At 40.0% G+C, this 15,373-nt stretch overlaps 1 protein-coding gene across 2 annotated transcripts in view; it reads left to right on the top strand.

Moving 5' to 3' along the window:
- The window catches only part of LOC129722687 (substance-K receptor-like), a 102,915-nt gene extending 88,206 nt beyond the window's left edge, over positions 1–14,709 (top strand). For both annotated transcript variants that reach the window (XM_055676346.1, XM_055676345.1), the window contains exon 8: positions 13,955–14,709. In XM_055676346.1, the coding sequence (XP_055532321.1) occupies positions 13,955–14,650 (696 nt within the window). In that variant the 3' untranslated portion in view covers positions 14,651–14,709. The remainder of the gene's footprint in view (positions 1–13,954) is intronic.
- Positions 14,710–15,373: the final 664 nt, after the last annotated feature.

The following is a 15,373-nucleotide window of genomic DNA, read 5'->3' as shown; positions in this document are numbered from 1 at the left end:
TTTATGACATTGTATTTCAATCACATGTCACAAAATATTAACCCTTCTCCGAATATTCCAAATCGTGTCGACTTATCAAATACTTCTGATTCTACTGTGTTTTTCGATACATCCATGATAGAAGAAACTCGTGGAATCCCGGATCATTTACGCGTGCAGCAGATCCCTAAAATTTTTTCCAAAAAATATCGAAACATCAACTGCGACAATATGTACTACACTGACGGATCACTTCTTGATGGGTCCACTGGCTTCGGTATCTTCAATAACAATTTAACCGTCTCCCATAAGCTCGATAATCCTGCTTCTGTTTACGTCGCAGAATTAGCTGCAATTCAGTACACCCTAGGGATTATCGTAAAAATGCCTACGGACCATTATTTCATCTTTACGGACAGTCTCAGTTCCATTGAGGCTCTCCGATCGATGAAAGATGTTAAGCACTCTCCATATTTCCTGGGGAAAATACGGGAACATCTGAGTGCTTTATCCGAAAAATCTACTCAGATTACCTTAGCGTGGGTCCCTTCTCACTGCTCGATACCGGGTAATGAGAAAGCGGCCTCTTTGGCTAAGGTGGGCGCAACAAACGGTGATATTTATGAAAGACCAATTGCCTTTAATGAATTTTTCGCATTTGTACGTCAGAATACGATCATCAGTTGGCAAAATTCTTGGACCAAGGGGGAACTGGGAAGTGTGTTACATTCCATAATCCCCAAGGTGTCGACGAACCCGTGTTCAAGGGGTTGGATGTAGGTCGGGATTTCATTTGCGTGATGTCCCGGCTTATGTCCAATCACTATAGATTTGACGCGCATCTCCGTCGTGTTGGGCTCGGGGAAAGTGGTATCTGTGCCTGTGGTGAAGGTTATCACGACATAGAGCACGTTGTTTGGTCATGCCATGTACACCGTGACGCCAGGTCTAGATTAATAGCTTCCCTGCAGGCCGAAGGTAGGCAGCCGGCTGTTCCTGTTCGTGATGTCTTGGCGAACCGTGACCTATCCTACATGTCCCTTATATACGTTTTCCTGAAATCCATCCACGCCCCAGTTTAGTCCTATCCCCTTCCGCCTACATCCAACCAAACGACAAGAACACGTTAAGACCCCGGATCCGGAAACAGCAATCAGACCCGCACGATACTCTCAAGGCCCGATGGAAACAACCCAATATGCCAGTCCGTAATATCTTGGCCCAGCAGCGGAACAAATTTAATATGCTGCTTACCTATGGCAATGAAAATCATCAAACAGCAAACCTGTGCTTTTAATGCAAAATATTCTAGCTCTAAGTTAGATTTAGTTTCAGCTCGTAGTCGGCAGCGAGGATAAAAAATTTGCTTTTAGTTATTAAGATACTTTAGAAAGTAAGCTACCAGATATAATTGGCGCCGTTAAACATTGAATTGTATTTGTGCCGTGTCAAATAAACTATAGATGAAGAAAAAAAAATTTCCTGAAAACACCATTTCTCTAAAGTGCGAACTTGAAAAGTTTGATTCGGTGGCGCCACTAGCGCCGGAGTTCCGAACTAAAACTTGTTGTCTTTCTTTGAAACTTTTTAAATACAAAAGAAAAAACAGTATTCGGAAGCAAGTAAAAAAACACGATTTTGAGCGCACTTTTAGCAATAACTGGATCTGTGTAGAAGCTATCTTTTTTGTGTCTTTTACAAATTTGTGTGTTTCTATGATGTGCATATTTGCCTACTGAATGGTACAGTTTTTTAGATATTGAAAAATTGAATTTTGAAAACTAATCTTGTACGACACGGTGCATCTCAAAAAAACAAGAGAAATTAAAATCAAAAGCCTTGAGCAAATTTTTTTATGACAACATTTTGTACAACTTTGCCGAAGACACCATATCTAAGAATCATTCGAAGGCTGCAAACCCGGACGAACACATACGATTCGCATAGATTCTCTAGGATTAATCACATTGGATTCCTGAGCGTCCTTGAAAAGGATTCCTGAAAAAGAATTCTCAGGAATGCCCTGTATATGGCTCTAGGATTCTTTGAATAAGAATCGTGAGTGGGAGTCCTCCGGATCGTGTTTGCGATTCCTTTCACGATTCCGTCACCGAGTTATAGGTATCCTGGGGACGGATTCTCTGCGTGTTAGTAAGGGAAGGTAGATTTCGCAGCGGCATTAGTAGCGACTAACATATGCGTCTTTTTTATAATGGCCGAATGCAAGTATCCACAAAAAACTAAATAGACTTGCTATTATCTCCCTCATGGGAGCGACTTGAAGTCCTGTGCCTCAGTAACCTTAAAAACTTCGAAATGAAGGCGCTCCTAGCTCAAAAAGACTTATACGTGTGCTAGCTGACCCGGCAAACTTCATCCCGCCCAGTTTTGTGTTTAATTAAATAATTTTAAACATTCCAAATTAATTGATGCCTTGCGATTTGCTTATAGTCTGGCTTCTGTACATTACCTCTATTCTGTAAATATCCATATTGGTGATTTTCAGCTGTTCTTTGGTATCAATCTGATTCCGGAAATACCCGTATTGGGTGGTATTCAGTTATTTTGGTTGTTTGCCAAAAACTGAAAGTGGTCATCTTTGAATTTAAAATGGTGTCCAGGGTCTCGATTACAAAAATATCCATATTGAGTAGCATTCGGTCATTCTCGGCTGCTTCCCAGATTGTGCTCTCAATTCAAAATGGTGTCTGAGGTCAATTTTTAGCTCCTTGCATCATTCTAGTTACAGGGGTATTTATTGGTGGTATTTGGTCACTTTCCGCTGTTTTTCAGATACGGGAAGTCGCCATCTTGGATTTCAAAATGGCTTTGGGAGCGTCATTCTGGTTTAAAAAACATCCATATTGGGTGTTTTTTTGGTCATTTTAGGCTGTTTTCCAGAAACCGGAAGTTACCAGCTTTGAATTCAAAATGGTGTCTGTGGTCAGTTTCAGCTCCTGTGTATCATTCTGGTTCCAGAGATATTCATATTGGTTTCTGTTTTCCAGAAACCGGAAGTTGCCATCTTGGATTTCAAAAAAGCATTTGGAGACATTTTCTAGCCTCTGAGTGTCATTTTGGTTCCAGAAACACCCATATTTGAAACCGGAAGTTTCCATCATAAATTTAAAAATGACGTCTGAAGTCGAGTTTTGGCTCCTGTGCATTCCCCTGATCATTTTAGGCTGTTTTCCGAAATATTAAACGATTGTTCCATGTGACTGAGCAAAGTCGCACTGAATGGGAACCTGTAGAGCCTAGAATTCAACTAGGCTCAATAATTTTTTACACGAATGGTTCCAGGCTAAACAATACATTTGGAACTGCCCTGCGCTGCCCTGAACTCTACGGGCAGTTTGTGGATTTTTTAGTTTAAAAATAGTTTATTTGACACGGCACGATATAATTTATGTTTAAGGCAGTTGGTGGATCTGCATGTTAAATTCTCGAAATTTATCCAAGATTTGTCGCAAGGTAAGTAAACACTTAGGCCGTAGTGGAGCGTCCCCCTAGTAAACCACATTGGTATTCGCTAACAGAGGTTTTCTGCAGCGGCCTCAGTCTGTGGCACAGGATGCGGGAGAGAATTTCGTACACGGTGTTGAGAGGAGTTATGTTCACGAATCTTGGCAACCATCGCCTTCATGGAGTACAACTTCATTCAAACCCCCTAGCAATGGGTTGTGTAATATATATATAGTATTCAAACGAAACATAAAATGCTCCATCATTACTAGTTCAACCTCAAGCAAGAGTAGGCGTTTGGTTCCCGAAGATTCCCTGCCTAACTAAAATAGGTTATGGGCCCAACACGCTTCCACCGCGCACGAGGTTACTTGCGATGATCAGAGAGAGCGAACTGCGGTGTCCCACCGGAGCGATATACTGGGACGATTGGTCTGGCAGTTCACACGTGCGCAGAAGGCGGGGGGTCTAACGTAAAAGGTAACATCTCTGCCAACTCCGCTGGTGGTCTGGGTTCGAATCTCAACGCTGACGTAGTAGTCGTAAAAGATGGTCCACTAGGGTGGGGCTTATTTTCAAAAATGTTCGCGGGACCTGTTTTCCCAGGCAAAAAGACCTCCTTGGGGTTCAATAAGCAACATATAAAAAATTGATTGATTTTCATTAAGGTCTAGAGGTGGCGCAAAGGGCCTAAAGGTCAAATTTTAAACGAAAGCAATTTTAGAACAAAACTTATGCCTATATAGGTAAACAGGTGATTTTGTGACCCTCCACGCGATGTGAGTTCCACGCGATGTATTGGTTCACCTAGAATCCAGCGTAGCATCTGTCACTGAGTACGTCCGCTCGTCTGTTGCAGAAAAATTTGACCATTTTATAACGCAGCGAAATATCTATTCATAACTGTGTACGGAGAATTCGGGCTACATTCTTCCTGTTAGTTACCTCATAATAAAATTGATCAGGGGTTTCAATTATTTATTTTTTATGCATACGTATGATTCATATGAACTAGTGAAATTTTTATTTTGTTTTCGAGAGATTAATAAAAATTCAATAGATTTTTTTTGAAAGATTCATTCAACATTCAAACGTGATGAAGTGTATAGTTCGAAATTGTTACCAAACGATATTTTTTTTTTGATTTTTTTTTTTGATACCCGAGTAATAATTACAAAAGCGTCGCTTCATTAAACAAAAGTTGGTTAAGCAATTTCTCAAATTTCAAAAGAAAGCCGGCTTCAACCGTAAATCCAGAAAGCTCAAGCTCAATAACCGAAATGCGCTGGCAGGATTATTACTGAAAGTTTATGAAATTTATTATTTAACGTAAATATGAACCAAAATATTTTGTATAATCACACTAAATACAAAAAGTGCTTGCGTTGAATATTTTTTCAAGTAAGACAATACTTTCAAGTTATTACAATACCTGCTACTAAAAGATGCTTTTTTTTCTACTGGTTCAAATTGACAGCTCATTCTGGTTCATTTGACACTCCCACAGCTCGTATCCGTTTCTCCCTCCGAGACCAAAAATATGCTAAAACACCGAGGCTTGGCAAGTTAATAATTAAATTCTCATAATGCACGGAAATCGAGTAACCCATACCCGACCCGTACCCGACGAGTTGAGAATTTTTCAAACCCGTACCCGACCCGAACCCGAAGCCTTGGTTTTTTAATGACCCGTACCCGACCCGAACCCGAAAAATATTTTTTGGCGTTACCCGAATCCGTCGGGTACGGGTCGGGTACGGGTATCGGGTCAAAATACCCGTACCCGACCATCTCTACTACAGAGCCGACTTGGTAGCTTCCAACAAACCTCGCTACTAGCGGCGAGAGACAGCGAAAGATGATCTGGGAGAGCACTTTGTAGGCTGCGTTGAGAATCGTGACCGCTCGATAGTTCTCACATTCCAACTTGTCGCCCTTCTTGTATATTGCGCATACTACTCCCTCCTGTCACTATTCCGGTAGTGGTTCTGAATCCCAGATCCTGACTATCAGCTGGTGCAGACAAGAAGCCAACCTCTCCAAGCCCAGTTTGATAAGCTCCGCTGCGATGCCATCTTTTCCAGCTGATTTGTTATTCTTGAGCTGCTTGATGACATCCTTAACTTCACATATCGTAGGGGTCGGAATGTCTCCCTTATCCGCTGTGCTGACGATGTCGTTCCTCCTGCCGTGTTGGTCCTCTGCCTCTTCGCCATTCAGTTGTTCATTGTAGTGCTGCTTCCACCTGTCGATCACCACACGCACAAAGCCGGCGCGGGATGCGTTCAGTTTCTTGTAGAATTTTCGTGTTTCTTGCGAACGATACAGCTGCTCCATTTCCTCACACTCCATCTCTTCCAGGCGGCACTTTTTGTCTCGGAACAGATCGGTCTGCTGTCTTCGCATCAGTTTATATCGCATCACGTTTTGACGGGTCCCTTGCTGCATCATCAATGCCCGCGCTGCATTCTTCTCGTCTAGAATCGTCTGACACTCCTCGTCGAACCAGGCGTTACGTCGTTTCCTCTTGACGAACCCTATGGCACCTTCCGCTGTGCTGTTAATGGCTGTTTTTACATTACTCCAGCAGTCCTCTAGAGGGGCTTCAATGCGTTCACCCTCTTCCGGCAGTGCTGTCTCAAAGCTTTGCACGTATTCAATAACTACTTCGGGAAAATTGAGTCGTTCCAGGTCATACCGTGGCGGGCGACGGTAGCGGATGTTGTTGACAATCGAAAGTCTTTGGCGCATTTTGACCATCAGAATATAGTGGTCAGAATCGACGTTTGCGCTACGGTAGGTTCGGACGTCGATTATATCCGAGAAGTGCCTTCCATCAATCAAAACGTGTTGTGGTGATCTCCAGGTGTACCAATATGGGAGGGTATGCTGGAAGTAGGTACTACGTATGGTCGCGTTCTTGGAGGCGGTGAAGTCAATTAGTCGAAGGCTGTTTTCATTCCTTAGCCGGTGAGCGCTGAACTTCCCAATCACCGTTTTTAATTCCTCCTCCTGGCCTACCTGTACGTTAAGATCTCCGGTAACGATTTCGACGTCATGTTTTGGTCAGCTATCGTATGCACGCTCCAGCTGCGCGTAATAGGTGTCCTAATCGTCATCGTTACTTCCTATGTGAGGGCTGTGCACGTTGACTCTGCTCACGTTGATGAAACGGCCTCTAATCCTCAACTTGCACATTCAGTTGTCGATTGGCCACCACCCAATCACGTGCTTCTGCATTTCACTCATCACAATAAAAGCTGTGCCCAGCTCGTGTGTGTTGCCGCAGCTCTGGTAGATGGTATAACCATCCTTGTACGTATGTATCAATACTACCTTCCAGCATACCTCCTGCAGCGCTACAATGTCGAACTGGCGGACCCTCAATAAGTCGGAAAGAATGCTTTTCAAAAAATCAAGGGACTTGCAGTTCCATGATCCGAGTTTCCACTCGTTAGTCCGTTTTCGTTGCCTGGGTCTATGCCGATTGTTCCGGTCCGAATTTACATAGTTTGCTTTCTGTACTGATGATTTTTGCGGCTGGCTTGTAAGGCACCTTGCACCAACCCTCTATCTCGCCGGAGGACCATCGTGTCAGCACTGTTTAGAGTCCCACGCTGACACCAGAACGTCGATCAGCCGCCCCCAACATGGAGAACAGACGCTGTTTTGAGCCGCACCATCTTGGTGGACAGACGCTCAGGTTGGTGAAGCATTTCCTCTACCGCCGGAATATGGTTAGCGCGCCAATGGTCGCGTCGCAACTTCTCACTTAGCTATTGCCGGATTGACAACATTGCCCAGGCTACGCCAACCAGCTGTGTCCAGCTGGCAGTCTATTGTGATCATGTGACTCGTGGAGGCGTGAGATTGGAACTTGTGAGGACCGGAGCTAAGTCGATCGCTCCTTCCAGGTTGTCAACTCACCATCTGAAGCCCCAAATGTCTGTATGTGGGAACGGAATTTTATAATTATACTTCTGGACAAAAGGCTGCTGCAGGATTGAGCTGGAATTTCGTATTGGGACTTTTTCGAGAAGACAAAACTATCGAGTTGATTTGAGTGTTGGTTTCGAGTTGATTGGTGTTTACCAGTTTACTGAATTGTGTAACGGTTAATTTCAAACAGCGTTGCACGGTCAGCGGTATCGCTAATGATAGTGTAGAACACTTCATCTCCTAAGTTTTTCTCTCCTATTCTTTCTCTTCAATATTCTCTCGCACTCATTTCTTTTAGGGAACTTGTATATTATAGAAATGACAAGACACTCACCGTTAAGGCAACTGTCAACATCAAAACGGATAACGGCAATGCAAAATTATACAGCTCGCCCGTTTTGATGTTGACAGTTGCCTTAACGGTGATTGTCTCGGCGTCTCTCCTCTCTGGTGTATAGGCTGACTAATTTCTTTACTGCAACGCAACCCGAATTGAAGATGAGTGATGTGAGTGCACCAAATCACTGTTTTTCTAATGCCGTTGTGCAACATGATAGTAATTGGTTTATATTACACCCTGTCTCTCAACCTGCCTCTATCTTCAATACTTTCAAAATTCACATTTTTTCCATCAAAATATGAAATATAGCCAGAAGAATCTGTTTCAAATAGTCTTCGAAGTGAAATAATTCAACTGTCAAGTCTATGTGATTGTTTGAGCTATTTGATTTCGCTGTTTGAGCGTTCCACAGTAAAAATATTCTTGAAACAATTGATTATGATCAGGGCCGGCGGTTGATGTGGGTAGTGTGGGTAGTAATACCCACTCGTAAAATATCCCTGTGGGTACTTACCCACACGGAATTATCGGACAAAACCAAAAAAAGTGATGTTTTCTATGCTCGAAACTTAAAATGGCCACTTTTCGATGGATATCGTTGAGCGAGAGTTTATAAAGCTACAGATTTCATGCATTTCTTAGCGATTTGCTATCAAATAAAATTTTGATTTCGAAAACTTCAGGAGCTACTCTTGTGCATTTTTTTCGTTGGTGACACTGTGAGTGAGCCTTAGGGTAGATGATCCAATAGTTGTGGGACTACTTGTGTATATTAGGGACAAGCAGGTACTAGGGGACATACTTAAATGATGTAACTTTTTACTATTCAATTTTTGAACCCCACCTTCCCCTGCCACCGTGTATTTACCGATACTTCATACATGATCGGCCACAAAAGTTATCGCTCTTACCCCTAAAATGCTGTATTATGCATTTATGACCTCTTAATCAATGCTTACCCACTGCTTTTGGTCTTGTAATTCTTTTAACGAGCCTTTCACAGCTTCAGTCGCTCTTTTAGTAAACACTAACGTCAAAAATGTAAGCGCAAACATGGTACGAAGCAGAGGTAATAGACTCTAACTTTCAGTGTTGAGAAGTCACCATTTGTGAAAAAAAATTCTTCTGAATATTTCAAAATGAGCGCCATTGGTCTTTCTCTTCAGCCAATTTCAGCCCTTTTCAAATGTTAGTCTAAAGACATTTTATAAAAAGTATGCAAAATTTGTTTTATTTTAATAAAAACTACATACCCTCACTGAATTTTGCCAACATCTGACCAAATTGGCGCAAATCCGTCTCTTAGTTAACTTCGTGCATTTTTGTATTTACTTGCAAACCGACTTGTCAACCTATTAAAAACAATATGATAAATAGTAAAACAATCAACAACCACTTCAAGCGAGTCAAATACCTTCATTTAACCAAGCAAACACGAATGTTTTATATACCGCAACTACAGGAACACCCATTCACAACTATAGGAACTCTACCGCAACTATTGGAACAAAAGCGTGCAACTTATTTTAGTTAATTTAAACCCTCAAAGCGGGTTTAAAGTCAATTATAAGGTGCAAATTATCAAATAGAACCCATTTCAACAGAAAATAGTGAAACGGACCAGCTAGATTCGTTTTTCTTACACAGTACCAAAAAATGAAATTTGCATTAAAAAATGCACAAAAATTCTCATAGGTTTACCTTTAGGGTAAATATATATAAAACGCCCCCCCGGGGCATAACGCCCCAGTCCATTTTTTCGGAAACACACAAAAAATTAGACATGTGACTATTGGGAATCCGTAGCGAGTCATAGGACCAACCTTCTGTGCAAGTTTGATAATTGTCACTAGCAGCAAAAAAACAAATAAAAATCAATTTTGATTTGAGCTGCTTCAGATCTAATTTCTTGCAGCGTTTCCGTAACGTTTTTTCACTAGCGTATAAAGTTTATTACCTGGTATTTGCACTTATATATCCCAAATGAACCTCTAATCAGCTGTATCTAGTGAAGAAACGATAAAAATTGTATAATTTGCTTAAGTATTCAATGCTTTTTGCTACATTACAGCTCCGGGCAATATGCCCCACCGCTAGCCGGGCTGATTTGTTCATTGCTTTAGCGTTTGCTTCTGAGACTTCAAGCGATGTTTCACTTCGCGTGCTGAGCTGCCATATGAAGCTACTGCATGGGGCATATTATACTGCATCTGGGGCGTTTTGCCCCGGTAGATTGGAAAGCTTGCAATTTTGTCGCATGTTTTCAATAAAATTATGGTGTTTTTGTGTAACAGCAATTACAAAACAAAATAATAGCAGTGCATTACCAACTAAATAGTGTATCCAACTGCATGAAAGATTTGTTGTTTGTGATAAACATAGCTACAATATTGACGATGTTCCTTAGGGGGGGGGGGGGGGGGGGGCGTATTTTACCTGTTTACCCTACACGCATTAACGAAACAACCAATGCAGCATCAATCATAGTAACCCATGAGTCAGTATCAGGGATGTCATGTAGAAAACCTCATGTAGTTTTCGACGAGTTTTCTACGTAGAATACCTTTGGCAGAATACCTAACCAAAAACGAGTATTCTACGAGTATTCTACGAAAACCTGCAAAGAGTTTTTTGTGGTGAATTACATGAAGAATAGGGTATTGTAACATGATCGGACCAGTCAGAAAATGTACCCTGATCGGACCATTTTTTTATATGCGAGATTTCTTAACTTTAGAACAAAAAATTGTGTCAGATCTATAGCTGCATCATCAAATAACTTCTTCTGATGATGTTCAGAAGGTTTCATCCAGATTGCTCAAGTATTACTACCTTTAAAAATGTTTTAAAAAATGAACTATTCTCGAGCACAAATTGCCCTTACAATTGTTATCAAGGCTTGTTTTCAAGCAGTGATTTAAGAATCAAATATTTAAATATTGCAGTATATTTTCCAGAAATATGTTTTACTGCAACATCTCAATTCAATGTAGGAACAATTTGTAAATGAAATATTTGCTTTAAAGTTGGAATTATTGGTGAAACGCGAAGGCCTGTTTTGTATCATGATCGGACCAGCCTACTTCTGAGACATCACCGTTTCACTTTGCTTATGCTTGATATACCCAATGGAGGATTTCACGTTTAATTCATTGAAACAGAATGTAAATGATGAAGCTTATTTTCTATAGAATGAAACCTCACAAAAACGACGTAAGGTTCACTACACTACACTACACCACACTACACTACACTTCACTGCAAACAGCCCTTGAAGTATAATGGGGGAAAATATAACTCAGTGTCAACCTAATTTAAGAAGCACTTTTTTCCGCAAAGTTTCGACAAGTTTACGAGAGAATCATATATTGAAATTTATGAAAGTTTATATTAGTGAATGATTGGTTGTCATAGCTTTCATCGAGGCATCTGTCTCAGCTTTATAAAAACGCTCGGGGATACCAAATACGATGACGAATATGACTAAGGTTTCTACGAAAAGATTTATGACATAGAACCGATAACTTTCTTCAATTAACCTTAAACTGTAATTCAACTTTTAAGCACTTTTAAGCAGTATGGTTTAAAAACCGATTGATTTGTGATCTAATGATAATATATAGCAAATTTATTTTTCAGTAACGAAACTCTCCTTGAGACTAACAAATTTTCGCGGCTTATGAAAACGTAAGAGAAATAATTGATCTTTGAATTAAGTTTAGCATGCAAGTTTAGCATGCAAGTTAAGTTTAATTTTCGGTTTCGGATGTCGTTGTGTATGTAACCCCAGCTGTAAAATATTCTGCTGCATGACTGCTTGGAGTCTGAAAATATCTATCTGCCCCCCCCCCTTTTAAGACATCGTAAGATTTCTTGATACCCCCCTCCCCCCTAGTAAGATCATACTGTATATACTATATATAGATTTTTATTATAGTTTTATCATCCTGAAGCAAGCACAATACTCCGTTCCCTTTTATGTCCCTAATTCGAGTTAATCGTCCTTCCATATTTTTTTTATGAATTTTATCGTCCGCACTTTTATAAACATGGTTATTTGAACAGCTACATCAACAATGTTTTTTTTACGTAAGATAATAAATTCACCCCTCTCCCTCACCTGTAAAACAGCGTAAGAAAATTGCACACCCCCTCCCATTGAACTGCCCCTAAGATCTACTCCACCAAGTCTGTCGCGAAAATTCATAAATAAAACGAAGAAAGAACTCAAAAACATGCCTACACGCATGTTTTCGTCAGCCATGCCGGTTGTTCTGGTTAACTGCCGAAAGGCCACCCATTAAGGTGAATCGGGACGTGGTCGCGATCAACTCGAATTTTGCAATCTAATTTTTTCTTGATTTATGAAGGCTACGTACATGAAACTTTGATCAATTGTTTTCACAACTGTTGCATGCCTGAAGTCGCAATTTGAGTGCTGTTTATTTAGTGGAAGCCGAATTTTTTACGCTCAAACTACAAAAGTAAAAAGAACTCTAACCTCAAAATTGTATAGGAAAAAGCCACAATCCCGTTTCACCTCGACCTTCCCTATTTCTAACTACCCACTCGGGAAAATAGTGTGACGCCGGCCTTGATTACGATTAGTAATGGAGAAGTACCAGTTGATATTTCTGTTCAATTGATTTCGTTCCTGCAGTATTTCTGCCGCCTTCTATCGACGAAAAGGCAACTTATTACTAATGTGTTTTCGAATACCGTCGAAAAATAAAGATGTCGACGATTTGAATTTTATGTTTCAAAACTAAATAAGTGAAAATCAAATCAATCATCAGTGAAAATTCGAATTTAGACGATAAGCATAGAATAATTCTATTCGGATTCGCGATTCGACACATAAAATATTGAAAAACGAAGAGAAAAACGTAGCGCCAACCGGAGCTTCTGATATCTATTCTAAAAAGTTAATGAAATGATTTTTTATCACCAGTATTCGCATATAGATTCATAATACTGGGTAAGCTCAAATTTTATCCATGTATATGGTATAATACTATTATAACATCACTGATTGCTTGTCTCTTGATTTAGAGCAAAAACCTTGAACCTTGAAACGCTTGAAGCGTTTGAAAAATCACTGCTTACTCCATCTCCCAGCAATCAACGGAAACAGTGTGGGATTCGGACCAGTACAACCTGAAAAACGATAACCTTTCCACGACTTCTCAACCATAGTCTAGTCTAGTCAAAAAAAAAAGCTCAGTTGGAAATTGTAGCTTACCTGAAAAAGTATGCTTTTGGCATTTCGCTTGTAATATTTGTTCATGGACTTGACATAAAAACTGATCTGAAAGGCTAGATATTTTCTGCACTCGATGCACTGTTCCTGCTAGAGAAGCATTCCACATTTTCATCGGAACTCGCGTTGTGCTTTTGAATATTTCCACGCCACATGACAGATTGGCCAATTTCGAATGAAACGGCGTACTGGTATTTGGTTTAGAAGACTAAATTCACATTCAAATCACAGATTGTTGCTCAAAATTTCTGAGTTGGAAAAATCTTATTGCATGAAAAACTTCCTGGAAAAGACCTGAAAGAAACTAATATTACTTTGCATAAAACATCAACCTTTTTTTTGAAAAACTAATCTCAAAATATCTGTATCAATTCTTGAGGTAGAATTCTCTGGTTGTGACTTCGTGACCTCATTACTTTGCTACAATGTAATCAACATGAATCATAAATTGATAGGAAGTGCGTCTTTCCCAATTCTTTTTTCAAACCTAATACGCCATCCCCAGCGGAGCCCATAAATGTTAGTCGATCGGTCATTCGGCATGGCAATGCGCTTCACAAACTCACTCCATGAAACCTCTTAGCATGAAACTGGTGACAACAAGTCATGCGTATCATCGCAGCGCAAAATCAGTGTCTGAATCTGCAACATGTCATCTCCATTTGAGCTGAATATTGGTTCAACGACGAAGAGTTTGTGGATTTTTCTATAAAACATTTTTGGAATAGTATGATATAGGTGTAATTGTTTGAGCATCCATTAATCACAGCTTAAGTTGGTGAATGACAGATTTTTTATGAAACCGACATTTATTACCAGAATTATTATCACCAAACCTTATCGACAGAAAGCATAAAAAAGTTTGTTAATTATTTGGTCTCCCACGCCGACACTGTTTACGAAATATAATATATGTCATAATCTGTTTCATATTCTCTCTCTCCCACACGTTCTTTTTGCACCACCAACAGGAAAAGTTCAAACGCGAGTTCCGCAAGCGTTATCCATTCCGAGGCCGGAGTCAACACGGCTACCACCATGAACAGTCGACTGATAAAAATCTATCTATGTTTACACGTGTCAGCTCGATTCGGTCCAGTTACGCCACATCATCGATACGCAACAAGTTCTCCACCAGGCCGCTGCCGGCCACGGGCGGCGGCTTCGGAATGGGATACGGTGGCGTAGGCGGAGGCGGAGGATACTATCAGAACCACTGTCACGAACAACTACAACAAGCTCCCCCACCTCAGAGGCACCCGCAGCAGCAGTACAAATCGTCAACTTCCGATGGTCGGAACGGTTCCGAGCAACGCAAAACCAACAGCACTTTCTGGGAACCGAAAGGGTGTTCCTGTCAGTTGCAGTGCAGAAAGGCTTTAGCGAAAGCTAGTGCAGAGCCGAATGGTTTATTTTCACAAGAAATTTTCACCTCAGCGATTTCCGATCAAGTTGACCAAAGCTTGATACCACATCACTCGGACGAGGATGGCAGTGAGGAGCAGCTGAAGTTAAAGTTGAATCATCCCCATCCGGACACCACCGACGACCAGCGGGAATCGGACGATAGTTTGCTACCAACTTTAGTTCATCTGGCCCGACGGAAGGACAAGTCTCACTTGCACTGCGATAGTTTGCAAAGTCACCACCATCATCAATTCAACTAGATAATTGTACAAATCTTTTTCAACAACTCTGCCATTCCCTCCGGCTCTGAACTGTTTGTTCGATCATATATATATATATATATATATATATATATATATATATATATATATATATATATATATATATATATATATATATATATATATATATATATATATATATATATATATATATATATATATATATATATATATATATATATATATATATATATATATATATATATATATATATATATATATATATATATATATATATATATATATATATATATATATATATATATATATATATATATATATATATATATATTTGTTTATGTATGTGAGGGGATGCAATACCGGATATTGAAGTTTTATTCAATTGTGCACTAAGCGCAACCAAAGAACGTATATTTGATTATAAATGGCCCTAACTGTTAATAAAACATTTCACCAGATGTGGCTTATTTTATTACTGCATTTTTGGTGACAATCCAGTGCGAAGCATTGTTGTGTGACAAAAAAAGTATTACTACACGGTAGGTATTTGCATGTTGTTTATATCACAAAAGAGTACGCATAAAAATTATATGACCTTTTTTGATTTGAATGAAACTTCGCACACATGTTGGCTTCATGCTGACTATTGTATGTACTATTGAAAAATGCAGAATTTTGTTGAACCAGTGTCTGCGAAGCGGAGAATAAGGCATCGTACACAAATTACGTAACGCTAAAAAT

The sequence above is a fragment of the Wyeomyia smithii genome, chromosome 2, assembly GCF_029784165.1.
Source record: "Wyeomyia smithii strain HCP4-BCI-WySm-NY-G18 chromosome 2, ASM2978416v1, whole genome shotgun sequence".
NCBI lineage: Eukaryota > Metazoa > Arthropoda > Insecta > Diptera > Culicidae > Wyeomyia > Wyeomyia smithii.
This window is presented reverse-complemented; position numbering and strand designations above follow the sequence as displayed.